Here is an 18583-nt window from a genome sequence, read left to right on the forward strand (position 1 = left end):
AGGAGTCAGGCCCTGGCACCTCTAGGAAGATTGGGGATGACCAAATCCGGGACCGAGCAGGGAGTCCTGGCCAGTGCAGCCCTGACCTCTGCCCCCAGCCCTTCTGAGGAAGGAAGAGGGTGGGCTGATTTACTGGAAGAGGGAGACTGCCCCCCTTCCTACAGATCCTCCAGTCCATTTGGGCAACATTTCAGGAAGAGCAAAGAGCTCCCCTGAGGGCTCCCTCTCCACTCAGCTCCCCGCTTCCCTGCCCACAAGGAGCCTACCCTCAGACCCCCAGTCTGCACTCACCGCCTCAGACCTTCACGGATGCAGGTGGCATCACCAGCTCGTTCACCCTGGGGGAGAGACGGGTGGGGGTCGAGGTGGCCGGTCAGCGGGGGCCGGGCCCAGGCACTGCTCTGGCACATCGCGTCACGGGGGCCAGCTGCCCGGAGGTGCTGGGCAGGGACCTCGTCAGCCCCAGGGGGAGGTGGGAGAGCCCAGGGGTGGGGAGAGGAGAGAGAAAGAAGAGTAAAGAGGAGAGGAGAAAGAAGTCAGAAAATGAGAGGAAAAGGAAGGAGAGAGGTCCCAGCTCTGCCAACCGTTCAATCCAGAGAAAAACCCGTCAAGAACCAGAGAACAGCCTGGTTCTCCGTGGGCGCCCACAGCTCCCAGGCCCATGGTGCGTGTGGGATGGAGGCTTGTACGTTGGAGGCACTGTCACAGGGACAGGAAGGTTTAGGGGCTGGGCCAGAACCCTGGGGCACCAGGTGGCCCACCCAAATCCCCTTCCCAGCACCCCAGGCAGGGCTGTGGCAACAGCCGCAACAGGCCCACTGTACCCCACTCACTGCTGCTCAGCCTTGGCACGGTCACTGAGGAAGAAGAGAGCAGTGGCCAGGAAGAACATTCCCCCCAGGACCACGACGAAGGGGCAGAGCATGAGGGCGTAGCCCAGACTCAGGAACTCCCAGAGCGGGGAGTCCTTGGTGCTCTGGCGGATCAGGTCAGAGATCTGCGAGGAGGGGGGACACGTCAGTGCAGGCCCACCTCCCGACGCCCGTCACCCACCACTGCCCGGCGGCCCGAGGACTCACGTAGCCAATGAGGTAGGGGCTGCCGGCATCCCCCAGCAGGTGAGAGGTGAAGCTCTGAAGGGCCACGGCGGTGGCCCGTCTCGTGGGGATGACCACGTACTGTGGAAGAGGTGGCAGGTCAGAGGCCAGCGGAGCCAGGCCCACCCACCTGGCCTCATGCCTGGAGGCCCCGCACCTCTGAAGGCCCTGCACCCGCAGACCCCTTCTGCTCTGGTATCTTAATACCTCACTCCCCTGGGCCCTTCCCTGCTCCCAGCCCTTCTCTCCTGCATCCAGCAGGGCTCTCTGCTCATCTCCAGCTCAGGAGACCAGGCTGCTTGAGGTTCAGCACTGGACTGTTAGTAGGGAGCCAAGCGCAGTGGTCATGGGACACTGAGGCCCAGAGAGACACACATCACACATGGAGTCAGGCAGCGCTGGGCCCAACACCCTGAACTCAGCCTCCTGCTCTCACCTCCCCACAAGCTAAAGGCCCAACTTGGTTCTCCCTCCATGAGGACCTGGAAAGGTCTAAGTCGGCCTGCAGAGTAGGTGGGGAGCAGGACCCTGCCTGGAAGAGCTTCCACTTCTACCGATGGGTACCCACAGCACCAATGCCAGGCACTGCTGTGCCCCAGGAACCCCCATGAGACCAAGCAGCCCTAACCACAGGGCCTACAGCTCCAAAGCTGGGTAGGCCAAGGTCAGCAGAGCAGCCCGGGGGCAGGCAACAGCCAACCCAGTGGGGGCCCCCGGGCAGCCTCCTGCCCCCAAGCTCCAGCTGCCTCATCTAGTCAGAATGCCAGCCTTTGCACAGTCTGTGAGAGCAGCCAGTGCCCACTGGGCTCTCAGTTACAGGGGGTGGGGGAGAGACCTGGATCTGATGGAATTGTGTGACCCCATTTCCAACAATAATTAGTCACATGGCTGTGACACTTAATAAAATGGGACATGATTTCCCTGGGACCCAAATCCTGTCAGCAGCTGGGGCTGCCTCTGGGGGCCGAGGCAGGGATGGGGGTCCTGCCCAGCACCAAGGGCACTTCATTCAGACAGACTCCTCCCCCCTCACTCCAGGTCTGTGCAGTGATGCCTGCCCCACCCCTGCCAGCCCTCCTGACTTCACGCTGAGGCACAGAGCTGAGTCACACCTCCCCCAACCTCCCGCAGCCCACGGATTGGTGTGGGCAAGAGATTGCCCCTGGTGAAGCCGATATACAGGGGTGCTGTGGAGGGGCAAGGCAGCCTTCCTGGAGGAGAGGAGATGGCAGGGGCCCCACCTCCAGGCAGACTCTTGTCTCCTGGGCTGTCCCATACTGTGGCACCAAACCCTAAGTGCCCTGAGGGTCCACCAATGAGAAGCCCTTCGGCCTCCTGCCCCCAGGGCCTGTCCTGGCGGCTCTCAGACACTCTCCCCACTCCCCACCCTCCTGGACCCCTGCACCCCCCTCTCCCAGTCCTCTCCTGACACTGACCTGGAGGATTCCTGAGAAGGGCCAGGGGTCACCCTACCCCCCAGCCCTCACCACCCCTCAGTTACCAGGGCCACAGCCCCCTCCCGGTTCCTCCCAGGCTGCGGCCAACCCCACCCAGGGACACAAGCCCCTGCCATGCTCAGACAGCCCTTTGTCCCTGGCTGGCTGGTCTGGAGCCCATTGTTGGCCCTGTGAAGACAGCCTCTGTCAGCCAGGCCCCAGCCACGGGCACTCAGGCAGGACAGAGCTATGGAAGCCCAGACCCTGGGGGAGGAGGCTGGCAGGCAGCTCCCCCTCGGTGCCAGCCTGGCACTGCCAGCCTCCGGGCCACAGACCTGAGCCTTCAGACATCCCCCTCCCCACCCAGTCCCCATAGCCAATCCTTCTGCCTGCTCAACCCTCTGATTTCAGGCCCTGCCCCATGCAGACACCTCCAATCCCTTCCTTGCCTCCAGGCTCACCTTCCCAGTATGCCTTCCTTCTCACTCTCCAGCCCCCCAAGCCCTGTCAGCTCTTCCACTCCTTCCTTCACCCTCCCCAGCTGCCCCAAGAGGTCAAGAGGCCTGGTCTCACCATGAGGATGTCTGCGGTGATGGCCCAATTAGAAAACAGCAGCGTCTCCCCGACAAAGATGCAGACCTGCCCAGGAGAGACGAGAGCGAACATCAGGAGGCCCGCGACCCACCCCCACCGGCAGCCCAAGGCTGCTCCCTGCACCCTGGCTGCTGGTAGGGAGTCTCAAAGCCCTCCCTGGGGCCTGCATCTCCTGGCAGTCAGGCTCATGAGGAATGTGTGGCTTATCAAGCCAGGCCCACAGCCCTAGAGGACACCAGAGCCATGCACAGGCCCCCGAAAGAGCAGGGGCAGGCAGACAGGAACCTCCCCATGGGGACGGAGGGCCCCATAAGTCGGACGGCATCTCCTGCCAGGCCCGCTTCCCCCACCACCCTTGCACCCACCCCTGCACTCACATAGGCCCCCACGATGCTGCTCTTGGCGGCCACGAAGATGAGGCAGATGAAGATGGCTGAGCCCAGCATGCCCACAGCACACACCAGTGGGTCGGCCCGCTGGGTCCGCAGGCGGCACCAGCGCGTGGCTCCTGCCCCCGTGACCACACCCAGAAAACCCGTAAAGCAGGTGATGGCCCCAAAGATGAGGCTGTGGGGACAGAAGACAGTGGGGGATGGGTTGAGAGGAAGGCCAAGGCTGCGGCAGAGGGGCTGACGCTTGTGTCCAGCGTCCTCACCGCCATACCTCCCACCACCACGGCCTGGCCCCACCTGTCCTTGGCCCCACAAGGCGGGCTGCTGCATGTCTCCACCGTCTTCTGCACGACTTGGGCGCGGTGCAGGTAGAGCGGGATCCACATGCCCAGGGCCCCTGTGGCGAAGGACACGGCTGACGTGGCCAGGGAGGAGAAGACGTAGCTGCGGCTGGAAAGAGGCCAGGGCAGCGACACTGAGTGGGGACCAGGACCCCTGCAGCCAGCCCAGGAGGCAGCCTTCTCTCCCCCACTCCTTCCCCAGGGACGGAAGGCCTCTAATGTCTTCCCTTATGGGGTCCAGGCATGAAGCCTATGGCCGAAGGAATAATAAACCCTAGTGGCCAACATGTCGCTCCCAGCACTGTGGGCAGCACAGACAGTAGGGAGTCTGGCCAAGGGTGCTGGGTGGGCTGCCTGGCAGGGGTGTCCTCCCACCTCAGCACATCTCCCTCTTCCCACTAGACCCCTCCCGGCAGTACTCACTTGTGGATCAGGGCTCTCATGTCTCGGAGCCATGAGGTCCGTGCCTTGAGCTGTCCCCCAAGCTGGTCGGCATGGCCTCTCTTAGTGGCTGGGACCAGGACGAGGATGAGTGTTCCTGTGATCATGCCCACGATGGGGGACACCTGATGGGGCAGGGAGCACCAAGTGAGGACACCAGGGCCGAGTTGGCTTTGTCTCTGCTGCACCAGGAGAAGGGGTGCATGCAAGCCGAACCTTCTCTGGGCTCCACGTTCCTCCCCTGGGCTAGTATCTGGCCAGCATTCCTGACTGGGCTGCTGAGCAAAGCCACTAAGAGTGAGGTCAGCTAAAAGGGATTGGGGCTCAAACGGGAGTGTCCAGACCAGGGGTAGGATGGGAGTGGGGGCTGAAGAAAGAAGGGAGGGATGCATGGTCAGATGGATGAAGGAGTGAGGGCAGATGGCTGGGTAGATGGACAGAGAGATGGACAGACGGAGGGAAAGATAGATGGATGAACTGACGAAAAAACAGACAGGAAGATACATGGATGGATCGATGGATCACTGAATGGACAAATCAACACATGGAAAAATAGGAAGATGGCTATCTGGCTGGCTGGAGGATGGATGGATGGATGGATGGATGGATGGATGGATGGATGGAAAGAGGAAGACAAGTAAATATTAAACATACAGAATGATGAGCGGGAGAGGAAAGAGTGTTCCTTCCTGTGAACAGGGAGCCAAGTACCAGATACCCGGGTCTGGGAAAGTTCCCCATGTCAGCTCCTCACCCTGGCAGGCACTGGGAGGGAACTGGCTGGGCACGAAACTTCCAGCAAATGGATCATGTAGGTTATCATTTGGGAGTGGCCTACATGGACCCCAGGACAAGAGGTGTGGGGTCCCTTTGGGTCTTCCCTGTGTTCAGCCCAGTGTGAAGAACAGTGTCCAAGGCCCCAGGCCTCTCTCCAGATAGTGGGGAGGCGGGGGGGAGGGTAGGGGGCATCTCAGTAGCCTGGATTCCAAGATACCAGCTCCTGCATCAGCTCATGAGAGCAGAGAACTCTATCCCCACCCCCACCAAGCTTGGGAGCCCATGGGCTGGGGAGTTCCTCTCTTTCAGCCCCTTCCCCCATCAAGAAATTCCACGGAGGCTGCTTCCTTCCTGCTTTTGAGGAAAAAACACTTTGTCTTAAGCTTCCTCTCCTCCTCGAGACTAGGGATCTCTGTTTCCTCTGATTGCACTGTCCGGGGGCCTTGGCAGACTTGCCCCGAATCCTCCCAGGGGACAGGAAGTGGCTGCAGACCCCGGGGGCCCCCCACAGAGGTCTTGTCTAGGCCTCACTTTAGCACAGAGGCAGGGCTCAAAGCAGGAAGCACCATCGTGGACCTGGAATTTCCTGACATGGTGGGAGAGTCCTTCATCCTCTCAGCCTGGGGGCCCCTGAGGGCGGCAGGGCTGAGTCAGGCTCTGCTCATCCCTGGGCTCCCTGGCACCACGATGCCCATTAATCGAGAGGAGCCCAGTCCAGTGCGGTGGGAAGCCTGGAGGCTGAGGCTTGTGTCCTGAGCCAGGTTTGTTCCCGAATCTCTGGGTGACCTGGGCACAGACTAGTCTGGGGGTGTCCTTACCCGCAACGCCCAATGCCAGTCTCCAGCCGCCTGCTTCACACTGGAGCCAGTAATGTAACCCAGGCCACTGCAAAGATGGGCACAGTCAGGCAGGGACAGGCCGTGGAGGGGTGAGGGGTGAAGGGGACGCCTGCCGGCTGGGGAGCAGGTCCAGGCACTTCTCCAAGGCTGCCCGCCCACACGTGTAGGTCACAGAGGACTGAACCCCAGGCACAGGGAGTGGTCAGAAGTCTGAGGGACCTGGCCCAGATCCTTACCTGCCCAGTGGGATGGCAAAGTAGAAGACAGACAGCATGAGCGTGCGTGTGTTCTTGGTGAAGAGGTCTCCAATGATGGTTGGTGCGATGGTGGAGTAGCTGGCCTCGCCGATGCCCACCAGCCCCCGGGACAGGACCAGCAGCCAGAAGTACTGTGGGGGAGGGGCAGAGGATGCTGGGGGGCTGTCCTGCTCATCCTTGGTCCCCATTTTATCCCAACCCCCCGAAGGGTGCAGGAGCCAGGGGAGAGGATGGAGCCCAACCCCTGCCTCAGCAACAACTACACCCTCAGGCCTCTGGGCCTCAGTTCCCCACTCCACATAGTGGGTCTGACTGGGCCTAGTTGGCCCCGTGCTGGAATGGGACCAGACTTTCCCAAGTTGAGAATTGTAGGAATGGCCTAGAAAGACCCCTCTGTCCCCATAAGCATGAGGGACATAAACCGGTGTCTGTACCCTCCCAAAGTTGGGAGACTTCTTCCTGGGTTCTGGCCCCACCTTGAGAGCCCAGAGTCACCCCCACTCTGTGTCCCACCCCAAGCAGGGCAGCTGGGCTGACCTTGGCAGCACTGAGGACCCAGTGTGAGTGGGGAGTGGGCAGGGCAGCCCAATGGGCTCAGTGCCCCTCCTCCATTCACACATCAAAGAGCAAAGCCCCGCTGAGCTGGGAAGGGTGGGACCATGCCAGCTGCCAGTGGTACTACCCCTTTGATGTGGACCCAGCCCTTCCATCCCCCCAGCTGCCCAGGGCCTGAGAACCCAGCCTGGTCATCTTTCCCCGGCCCCACCCTACCACCCATCCAGCCAGCATCGCCCACATCCAGCCCTCCTCTGGGCTTCCTGCTTCTCTCTCCATCTGCCCAGCTCTTTCCTGGCCCTCTCTCTCTGTCTCACTGGTCCTGCCCAGCCATCTCTATGCCTCTCATTTCTGTAGCTCGTTCACTCTCTCCATCTCCGAGTCTTTTCCTAGCTCCTTGCCGCTGTTTCTTTTCCTGGGGAATCATCCCCCCACAGCCTTTGCCTACTTGTCTGTTGGATTGTTTGTCTTTCTTGTCTCGATTTCAATTAGCTTTTTATATATATCTCATGAGCACTGATCCTTTATTACGTATGTCACAAGTATTTTCCATCATCTTTCCTTCCACGTTGTATATGGGGAGTTCCACCACACAGAAGCTTTATTTTGTGTTGTTTAATTTGATGCTGTCCAATCTGTTGCTTTTCCCTTAATGGCTTCTGGATTTCATGTCCTGTTCAGGAAGGCCTACTCCATCCCAAAATGATTTTTAAAATACTAATGTTTTGTTTGTCCTATTTTAGAGACAGAGAAAGAGAATGGGAGGGTTTTCCTCAGTCATGCTCCTCGGTACAAGAGCAGGCAGATGAGACCTCTCTGACGGGATCCTGTTGATCCCCACTCGTCCCCTAGTCACTCACTATTTTGTGCGTGTTACCTGTACACCCATGTGTCAGTGAACACCTGGTATCCCGTGTGCTTTGGAAAAAATTAACATCAAAGGGACCATTCCATGCCTCTTGTCCCATAACTTGCTTTTTCCCCCTTCATTCTAATCTTTCGGAAACCCATTTTTGCTGGTTAATATGGATCTAGTTCATTCTTTTACGGTCAAGAGTCTCATCCTAGGATGAAGGCAGCCCATTTTATCTGATCCCTCAGTCATGGTCAATTAGGTCGTGTCCCTTTTTTTCTATTATAAGACTGCAACACACATCCTTGTATGCACAGCTCACTTTGTATCTGTGAGTTGGAGTTTCTCCTTGGGCATATACCTCGAAGTAGAGGCTTGGCCGTGGAACGTAACAGCTAGAATTCTACAAAATCCTTCCATTTTGCTCTCCAAAGAGTCTTTATCAATTTACACTCCTACTAGCAGCTTTAGTAACACTTGGTATTGTCAGCCTTTTTAATTGTTGCCAATCTGATGGGTGTGAAATTGTATCTCATTGTTATTTTAATTTGCATTTCCCTGATTACTTAAAACGGAGCACCCTCTCTTCATACTTTTATTGCCCATTTGGGTATCTTCTCCTGGAATTGACTATCACGATCCTTTGCCCATTTTCCTCTGGGTTGTCTTTTTCTTGTTGATTTACAGTTCTAGATTTTTGTAGTTTGCTTTTTACTCTACTTTCACCTATGTGGAATTTATTTTGCTGTGTGTATGGAAATACAGACTATTTTTTTCAAGAAACCAGATGGGTCATAAATTCTTCCAAAACCATTTGAGATGCAACTTTCATCCTACACTCAATTCCCATAGAAAGGAGGACCTTGTTTCATTGATCTCTTAGTCTATCCCTGTGCTCTTTTAGTTAGAATAGCCATATTGTGGTAACTGATAGGGCAAGTCCGCTTTCACTGCTATTTTTCACAATGTTCTTGGCTGTTGCTGGGTGTTTTCTCTGCCAAACTAACTTCAGAATCACATTGCCAAGGTCCACCAAAAACTCCTATGGGACTCGGATTGTGATTGCAATGAATTTATAGATAGGTTGGGGGTGATCTGTTTTTCTCTCTGCCTCTACTCATCTTCTCTCCCCAACCCTCGCTCCCTTCTACACACCCGGAACAGAGCCCAGCACTGGTATTGGGATCCTGAACTCACCAGTCAACCCCAGAAGTAGCCCCAGAGATCAGAAGAGCAGGGGCCTTGGCAGGGACAGGACAATGCCCAGAGGGAACCTAGAGGCTGCTGGTCCAGGCCCCATTTTTGACTGTGGGCATCGCATCGGGCTCTACTTGACTCTCTGGGACCGGAATTTACCTGAGCCTGACCCTCCTCTGAAGCTGCTCCATGAAGCAAAGTTTTACCCCCAAACCTGCTGATTCTTTCTGCCCTCCAACCTCCTCTCTATCAATGTAAATCGGACTCACCATTACCCTTCTTCAGACTCTCCCAGGGTCGTGCACAGTCCTCAGGAGGAAGCCCAGGCCCTCCAACCTGGTCCCTGCCTTCCTTTCCAGCCAAAACACTCTTCTCCTTAATCTCTCAACACACTCCACCATCTTTGCACCCACTGGTTTCCTTCCTCTGCCCATGCTATCTTCACCAAAAGGCCTAATCTCCCTGTCCTGCCTGCCCAGCTCAAATGCTACCTACCTTCCCTGACTTATGGATTTTAAGAGACTGTTCTCTCTACAGTAAGGATCCTTAGCACTTTGCACATTTTGAAGGCTCTTAATGTGGGAGTTCCTTTCACATCTCCCCAGCCCCAGCCTGCGTGCTCCCAAGGACAGGGCCAGCATCTCCTTTGTCACCTAGCCTGGAAACTCCTTGAGGACAGATCCCGGTCTTCTCCCCTTCTTTCTCTATCTCCCTCTACAGTCGCCATCCAGTGATTGTCCTTCCTCTGCTTGAACATCCCTAGTGAAGGCAAACTCACTACCTCTCAAAGCAACAGATCTCCTTTTTGGAAGAAATAATAGAAATAATGATTTGTTGAACACTTGCCATGTTCCAGTTACTATTAACTCAGTTATTTCTCACAATAAACCTTCAAGCTGAGAAGTATGATCCCCATTTTAAAGATGAAGAAACTGAGGCTCAGTGAAGTTGAGTAAATTTCTCCAGATCACAAGGCTGAGTGGGCAACAGAGTTGGGATGTTCACCAAGAACTGTGGGAGCCAAGTAAGAAATATCTTCCTTACGTTGAGGTGATGTTTGCCTCCCTAGGACTTTGACCCAAGGAGTTAGCTGGCCATTGAACAAAGAGCAAACTGTGGAAGGCCCAGAGAGGGGTAGCGACTCACCTAGGGTCCCACAGCAAGATGATGGCAGAGCCAGGACTAGAACCAGAGTTATGACTCCTAGGCCAGACTAGTTCCCCGTTGCTTGCATCCTCCCCAAATCAGAGACAGCTCAAAAAGACTCAGGATACCACAATGGGCTGCGAGTCCCTATTTGCAGAGCCAGTGTACAAAAGTACCCCAAAGACCCCCTCATCCCACTGCATTTGGAAGCTACTGTCTGGGATTTGAGCAAAGGGGCTGGAACCCCGCCCCCAGTCTAAACAAGGACAGGTCAGACTGGCTGCCCCCTGGAGGAACAGGTGGGATATGCAGAGTTACTGGGCAGGAAGTCCGGACAGGCCTCACCTGCTGGGGGATGAAGGAGCTGGAGAACGTGACTGCCGACCAGAAGAAAATGCCGCAGCTGAGGATCACTTTCCTGTTGAAGCGGTCGCCCAGGTAACCAAAGATGGGGGCAGCCACCATGAAGCTGCAGATAAACACTGTGCAAGGAGAGGAGAGCCTGAGGGGCCGTGCAGGGTCCCTGGGCTGAGCCCACCTGCCCAGACCACCCCAACTTGAGGCCAAGTGCCCAGGAGACAAAGCTCAGCCTGGGCCAGACACTGAGAAAGCAGCCCCAGAGAGGTTGACCTCGGCCAATCCTGGGCCCTCGGGAGACAAGAAAGGCGCCCTGAGTTAGGGGGACACCAACCTCTTCAGTGCAGGCCCACATTTGTCCAGTTTCAGCACTTTTAAAACAGTAAAGACTTACTCACTGAACAGTTATTACACGCCAGGAGCTGTGCTAGGGCTCACCACAAAGCATCTTGTCTATCCTTCCAACCCATCCCACCTCACAGTGGGGGAGACAAGCTCAGGGAGAAGTGACTTGACAAAGCCCTCACCATCAGTAATCCTTCCCAGTGAGGGTAAGACCTGTCTGCCTGATTCCAGAGCCAGTGTTCCCGATACTTTGCCACAGTGCTCTCCTTATTCTACTTGGGAAAGAGGTTCAGCGAGAAGGGAACTACTCAAGGTTACACAGCAAATCAGAGTAGAACTGGGCCTGGAACTCCAGGTCTCATACCTGACAGATCACAGCCACCCTCACTCCCAGCAGGCTGCAGAGGCTCTCCTTACATTTGGAAACATTGTCGTTCATTTGTTTGTTCATTCACCCATCCATCCATCCATCCATCCATCCATCATCCATCCATCCATTCATCATCCATCCATCCAACCATCCATCCATCCATTCATCATCCATCCATCCATTTATCCATTCAACAAAAGAGACAAATTTCTGCCCTCTTGGAGCTTTCATTCCACTGAGGAGAAACAGAAAATAAAATAAAAAATATAAGGGCAGCCAGTTGGCTCAGTTGGTTCAAGTGCGATGCTCGTAACACCAGGGTTGCAGGTTTGATCCCCGCTGGGCCAGTGTGAGCTGTGCCCTCCACAACTAGATTGAAACAACTACTTGGATCTGATGGGTCCTGGGAAAACACACTTAAAATAAATAAAAAGTTAAATATATATATATATTATATATATGTGTATATATGGTGTGTCAGTGGTGACAAGTGCTAAGGAGGGTAAAAGGCAGAAACAAGAGATAGGAAATGTGTAAAGCAGATGTTATAATTTTAAATGGAAGGGTCAGGGAAGGTGACATTTCAGCAAAGACGTGGAGGAGGTGAGGAAATAAATCATGCAAATATTGGGGCAAGAACAGCAAGTACAAAGGTCCTGGGGCAGGAGTGTGCTTAGCATCTTTGAGGAACAGCAAAGAGGCCAGAGTGGCTGGAGAAGAGAAGCGGAGAGGGAAAGGCCAGATGAGGTTGGGCTTTGTGGCCCACTGTGACGCCTGTGGCTTCTGTGATGAGAAAGGAAAACACTGGAAGACACTGAGCAGAGGAGTGACATGACCTGGTTTTGGTCTTTCAGAATAAGAGAATGGCAGAGTCTTGGAGGACTCCATGGGGGTGCCACTGCCAGTGATGGGGGGGAAGTCCTTGGAGGTCCCAGGGGGGATGAAGAGGCCGGCAGGCCTGGATAGGCCCTGGGTCACAGGTGAGGCAGCCCCTCCACTCCTCCCTCTGGAAGGCAGTTCCACAGCTGACGGGCAGATGGCCAGACAAAGGCCGGGGTGGGCAAAGTGGCCAGTGACCGGCCTCTGACCGCCAGGCTGAATGTGCACATGAGCTCAGCTGCTCCCTCACAGACCTGAGTCCCCAGGGGAGGCAGGATTGGGAGAAGAGAAGGAGGGAGGGGAGGACGGTGGGGAGGAGGTGGACCAGGGAGAGAGGGCTGGGCTGGAGGAATGTGGCTGTCTCTCTCTTATCCTAGTGAGAGCAGTGAGTGTATACAGGTTCCGGGGTCCCATTAAGCCCAACTCTGTGTGACTGGAACCTCAGGCAGAATCAGCATAGATTTGGGCACCAGGGACACACTACCTGGGCTCTAATTCAGCTCTGTCCCATCTCTGCTGGGTGACCTTGACCAGATCACAGCCTCTCTGTGCTTCCATCAGTGGTGTGCTGATAAATGGCTAACAACTGGCTCTCCTGCTGTATAGTGTTTGCCCATGTTCGTGGTGTAAATACTCCTTCCATGGCTGATTTCAAGCTTCCAATCATGTTTCTACTCCACACAGCATTGTATATACAGTATTTCTACCAGATGTAATGGACGTACATAACCTTAAGAACATAGATAATAGTAAAACGTAGTAAAACGATTCAGAAAGGATGAATTGTACTTATTCCCTTTCTTTTAATATAAGTTGTTTAATAGTAAGTTTACATAATTTAGTTTTTAATAATGGTTGTGTTTAACAACCAGCTTACACAATTCCTGAAAATCTAACAACTGACTCTCACGAGCAGGTCTAAGCCAGCTCCAGCATGCAAACTTCCTCATCTGGAAAATGAAGACAAAAATAGCAACTCTCCAGGTGCTCTCAGCATTGGATGAAATAAAGCTTGTAAGGTGCTTAATGCCACGCCCTGCTAAGAGTGGGTCAGCCACAGGCAACACTGAGCCCTTGTTTAGATTCATCAAGATAGAAGTTATTTCCTCACAACTAGAAAAAGAATTTTTCCTGTTGGGCCTGCCTCCCAGGACCTACCTGAGATCAGACCAGGATATTATGAACAGGAAAGAGATTTTGGTCTCTTTAGGACTTACACAAGTTCAGAGGAGGAGGAAGAATTGTTCCCTCTGTACTTCTCCGTGCCAGGTGGCGAATGGGGAAAAAAGAATCAGAGAGGGAGTTGCCCCCTATCTAGTCAGGGGGCAGACCCTATCCATGAGTTGTCCAGATTAAAGGGCGAAACTACTAGCAGGGAACCAGCCAGGAGGGCCAGCTCCTGCCAGGACACTGAAGGGAAGCTTCACGAAGACAGTGATGTCAGAGCTGGGTATTAAAGGATACACAGGACTTTACCACGGTGATAATACCTAAAGTCAAAAATATATACTAAAATATCAATTACAAATTTTATAAGCAATACCATATAATGGTTAAGGAGGCACAATGCTTGTTGGTAATAATAACCTCAGGTATCATTTATGGAATACTTATTATAGGCAAGGCCCACGGATGAGCCCTGGACATAATAAGCACAGGTAATCTCATTTGATTCTCATGATTATCTTCATCTTACAGAGGGGACAATAGAAGCTGAAAAGAGTGTGAGGTGGAGCCAGAATTTAAACCCCCACTTGTCTAACTCCAGATTCCTTGCTCTAAATCACACTAGAGACTGCCAGGCTGGGAAGGGGGGAGGTCCCAGCTGATGTTCCCAAGGTCAGAGAAAGTTCAGGGTGCATTGGGGACAGCAAGAAAGCAGGTCAGACTGCAGCATGGAAAGGCAATGAAGAAAGCAGTGCGAGATGAGGCGGTGGAGGGAAGTTGGGCCCTAAACGCGAGGAGCAGGTTTGGCATTTGGTTAGAGGGCAGTGGAGAACCACAGCCTGCTCTGTTCTCCTCCTTCAAGGGGGAGCACTGGAAAAGGCCCCGCTGCGTGGGTGGAGAGGGGCTGAAGGAGGCGAGCCTGGCTTTGGCCAGACCTTGGCCCTCCTGGTCCATCCCCACCTGCCGGCCTGCAGCAGAGCAGGAAGGCAGTTCCTGGGTCTTTCACACCTGGTTTGTCTGGGTGGGCAGAGGCATCCTGGCCTGCAGGTGCACTCCTGTTGGAGCAGGCACACCCCATCCCCATCCCTGGTCCCAGCCTGCTGAAGGTCACCAGGCACCCTGAGCGTCACCGTGTCTGTCCCATTTTACAGCTGAGGAAACTGATGGCTGGGGGAACTTACCCAAGATGAAGCAGTGACTCTCCTGACCCTGGACTCCCCTGTCCCTCAGTGCCTTCCCATTGGGGACAAGGGTGTCCAGGGTCGGGAGAGGGACTCGATTCATCTTTGCAACCCTCCCCTCTGCTCTGCTAGGGACAGACAAGAGAGAGGACCTGTCCTGGCCCTCAGGGATGTCACAGGCCAGTGGAGGGGCCTGAACACAACCAGGGTAGGGACAGGAGCAAAAATTTGCTGGCAGAAGGAGCATCACCGGCAAAGGCTGGGATGTGTGAACCTGTCCCAGACCAGGGCGCAGGGGCCGATCTGGCCAGCAGGCAGCTTTGCTGAAAATAAAGACCAGCCGGACTAGAAGCTTCACTGGCTACCCCACCCCCACCCTCACCCCCACCCCATAGTCTTTGTTTGTTTGAGAAGAGCTTTCTGGACAGCCTGGCTGCCCCACCCCTGATCTCGGTAGGGGTGGCTTTCCCAGCAGCTCCCACATGAGGACATCCTGTGGCCGGGGTGTGGGGAAGCCCTCGCTCAGCTCATGTGTGCTGAGCCCACAGGTCTGGGACAATGGAGCAGCAGGCAGGGAGCCAGGGTGGGGGAAGGGCTGGGGGCGGAGCGGGGCCTGGATGTCAGGGTGGGAGAAGTCAGGGCCCTGGGCTCACCAAGAAAACCCAGGCTGAGCGTCAGGCCCTCCTCTGTGAGACGGGCCATGCCCCCTCCCCTCAGGACTGGCGAGAGTCACCAGTAAGACAGCGCTTAGACAACTTCAGTAAGGGCTGTCCACCTCCCATGGCAGTGCAAGGGCTCAGGGTATTGGCTGCAGGCTTTCCCCTGGTGGGCTCACAGAGAGGCCAGCACCCAGAAAATCAGAATAGCCCCTGCTGAGCACTCTGTACCCTGGCAGGCAGTCCCACTACCCTCACATGGGGCTGCTATGTCACCCTCAGTGCACTTGTGGCGCTGTTTGACCCCAGAAGGTGGTCCTGGAGCAGGAGTGGGTGAGGTCTGAGCTGGGGGAGCCCTGGGCTCCCACACTATGGCTTTGAGTCCATGTCCAGCCTCCACTCGCCTGGGCTGAACCAGGACTATTTTTACATAGTCCACATCTGGGCGACCTGTTATTTGGAAAAGATCTGCCACTCTCCATATCCTGTGGGCAGGGAGAGTACTCGGGCAGGCATGAGGTAGGCAGAGGTCAGGTTCTGCAGGAGTACCCGCCCTGCCCACAGGAGGTAGAACATGGCAGCCCGGGCCAGCCAAGGTGATGGGGAGAACCCATCGGTGCCTGAAAGCCACCATGCCCAGACTTCCTGCAGGAACCACTCCTCCTTTATAGTCTGCTCGGGATCTAAGCCCTGGGTCGGCCCCTCAGGCCGCCGGAAGGCCCTGGAGGAGTAGCCACAGAGCCCGCCCAGCTTTGCCTTCAGAACCAAAGTGAAGGATGTCGCTGGGCTGGCAGAAGTAGGAAAGGGAGCAAGGCCAGAAGGAGACTCAGCCCCAAAGCAGAGGCACTGTCTGGTTTCAGTCTGAGCTGGCTCTTCCTCTGTCCCTCCTCTCCTCCCCCGTCCCCCGCTCCCCATCCTGGCACTTCCTCATGACCCCACAAACCCCAGCGCTGAACTGCTTCCAGCCTCCTGTGTCATCCATTCCCACACTGGGCCCCAGAGTAAACATCCTGATGCATGCATGTTACAGGGACCTGTCCTGCTCTGGAACTTTCTCCAGCTCCCCGCTGCCGCAAGACAAAAGCCTTTCACAGTCAGACCCTGCTTATTGTCCAGCCTCCTCTCCCTCCCTTCTCCCCACACCAGCCCATGGCTGATGAACTGCAGGTCACCAGAGCCAGCCAGTATCACAACCTTTGCTCTTGCTCCCCCGTCCCCTGAGCTATATTTGTGCTGATTTCCTCAGACCCATCCTCTAACTTGCTTATTTTCTCTTCCACTGGGTCTAGTCTACTTGTTAACTCCCCTAATTATCACACTTTTTAATTTTAATACTTATATTTCACTAGTGAAAATTGAAAGTTAAGTCTTTTAAACATCTCCCTGTTCTTTTTTTAATAAGGTGCTGTTCCTGTCTTGTAAATTTTACTCTTCTGTCTTGTAAATTTTACTCTTCCCTGTAGAGCTTTGAAAAATAAGTATACCTAATGTAAGTCTCTTCAGGAGTTGGTTTTCCCATTTCTCTGGGCTGGCTGACTCCCTCCCACAAAGGTGGGTTTCCTTGTGTGCTCTACTCATTTTGAATTTGAGTTTGTATTCGGTGGGAATTGTCATTTGTGTCCCACGCAGGCTTCCCTCAGGAGCAGTTCTGGGTTTGCCTTTGCTGGGGTCTCTGGAAACATAAGGCCTACATGGGGAAGGGAAGGGAAGTCTCAGACCTGTACAAAGCAGGGGTTGGACTAGGCTCTCTGCATAAAGCTGGGAGTGGAAGGAGATGTCCTGTCACAGATGGAAAAACTGCCTACTGGCATGGGGCCACAGCTTGAAATCAGGGAGCTTGCCCTGGGCTCTGAGTGGAAACCAAGTCACCCACGTAACACTAGAACTCCTGCACTGTCCAATCCTCAGAACAAAGAAATCCCCAAGCCTGGAAACTGGCCCAGACTGGTGACACTTGGATGAATCTGGGTGATGGCTATATGGAGGTTCATTGCATTGTTCTCTCTACTTTTTATGGATATTTAAATTTTTTTCATCATAAAAAATGTTTATATTAAAAATACTATAACAAGCTTCTAAGACATATACTGGCCCCCAAACACTCTGTATCACTTGACTTCAATACCAGCTCCCACTCCTGGTTTTAAGTTCAAGTCTTTGCTTCTGACACCTGGAAATTTCCCTGCTAGCTTTAGCTTTCAAGCTCAGCTATGTAGTTTAAATGTTTCCTGGCATACCTTATCCAGCGTGGAGGGGGAAGTAGGGCTTCTCACATCTACTCATTCTGACAAACTGACTGGAAGTCCTTTCCCCTGAATAAACTCTAACTCATCCTTCAAAGCCCCACTCAAATGTCCCCTCCTTGGGGAAGTCTTCTCCACCTGCCACCAGGCAGACCTAGGTGTGTACTCACTGCCATTTGCTTCTGGGCTCCCACAGTCCCCCTGTGCCTGGGTGGGAAGTGGATACCTTTTCTGTTCCCATCCAGAGAGGGAGTCTTCCTGAGTTCAGGGATGGAGCCTATGGCAGAGCAGCAGGTTCAGACGCAGCTGGCCCTTTAGATGGAGGCTATGGGGGCTCCTGATTTCCCACACAGCAAGACCCAAGAGCTATAATTCTGCTGCGGGCTTTGACAGGGGCTAAGCTATGGCTGCTGCAGGAGACTTGGGGGGCAGCTGTGAGCCGGCAGCAAGCTACAAAGCGGCTACAAAGCGGCTACAGAAAGCGAACTCTTCCCAAACCAGCCCTCAAATTCCGGTCCCAAGGGGAAACAACAGCAGGGGCAGGCCCAGGCCTAACCCTTAGCCACCCCCGACCCTGTCTCCTGGCCCAGCAGAACCGGTGCCCAAAAATAAGCAGACAACTTGGCTCTCAGCCCCGACCCTTTGATCTGGGCAAGAACCAACACCTGGCTGGCGCCCTCCACCTGGCTCTGACCTTATCAGGGCTTAGAGAAGACACAGGTGCCTGCGGCCCAGGCCAATTAGGTGATTTGCCTGGGTGCCCCCTGAATCATATCCTGGTCTAGCTTGCCTAGCTTCTTGGCTCAGATGGCCAAAGGTGTGAGGACACTCTGGGGAGCCGTCCCAGCTGTGCCAGGGGTAGGTGGTAGGGTAAGGGCCAGGGAGTCAGGACTAAGGAGCTCTCCGAAAGTGCTGGGACTCTCACCACGGCCCAGAGTCACCCTGAGAACACTGAGCTGTGACTCTCAGACACCTGGGACAAGCCTCACCGATCCAATGGCCATCGGTGCCCCTCCCCAGGGCAAGAGGACAGCATACGCAGAACCAGATCTGCTAACCTCTTACCATGAGATCTTAAGCAAGTCATTTCCCCTCTCTTGATCTCTATCCCTTCATCTGGAAGGTGAAGCTGACCAAAGGGAGCTTGCAGGAGAAAGAATCAAGCAAGATGATGCCCGTGGGGTATTTGTCCACCTCCGGCCCAGTGGACAGGGATCAGTAGGGACTGCCATGACCTTGCTCCGCCAGGAAGGTAGCCTGGGACACAACTGTGGCAGTGCCATGACCCTCACGACCCTCCCACCCTCTCCCTGGGGGGCTGTGCTGGCCCTGATCTCATTCGGGGAGGGTTTAATGGTAGAGACTGAGGTAGAGCCTTGCTCCACGTCACTCAGCCGGCCAGGACCAGAAGATAAAGCTCAGCAGATCCTCAGTAACTCAGGGGCCACAGAGGGCGGGTG

General features: G+C 54.7%; 1 protein-coding gene across 3 annotated transcripts in view; it reads right to left on the bottom strand.

Annotated features, from left to right (window-relative positions):
• SPNS2 (SPNS lysolipid transporter 2, sphingosine-1-phosphate) overlaps positions 1–18583 on the bottom strand; it is a 35392-nt gene that overhangs the window by 1835 nt on the left and 14974 nt on the right. Inside the window, exons 3-12 of one of the 3 annotated variants that reach the window (XR_013992045.1) lie at positions 10271–10407; positions 6154–6305; positions 5897–5963; positions 4284–4426; positions 3817–3969; positions 3505–3694; positions 3107–3172; positions 1080–1178; positions 834–997; positions 292–452 (exon numbers count right to left, since the gene is read on the bottom strand). Coding sequence is in view for 2 of the 3 variants with exons in the window: in XM_081029774.1 (XP_080885900.1) it covers positions 292–482; positions 833–997; positions 1080–1178; positions 3107–3172; positions 3505–3694; positions 3817–3969; positions 4284–4426; positions 5897–5963; positions 6154–6305; positions 10271–10407 (1363 nt within the window). In the remaining variant the exon portion in view is untranslated. Of the gene's footprint in view, positions 1–291; positions 483–832; positions 998–1079; positions 1179–3106; positions 3173–3504; positions 3695–3816; positions 3970–4283; positions 4427–5896; positions 5964–6153; positions 6306–10270; positions 10408–18583 lie in introns of all 3 variants that reach the window. The other 2 variants (XM_081029774.1, XM_081029775.1) reach the window with 2 other exon arrangements.

This window comes from Rhinolophus hipposideros (assembly GCF_964194185.1).
Source record: "Rhinolophus hipposideros genome assembly, chromosome: 20".
Taxonomy (NCBI): Eukaryota; Metazoa; Chordata; class Mammalia; order Chiroptera; family Rhinolophidae; genus Rhinolophus; species Rhinolophus hipposideros.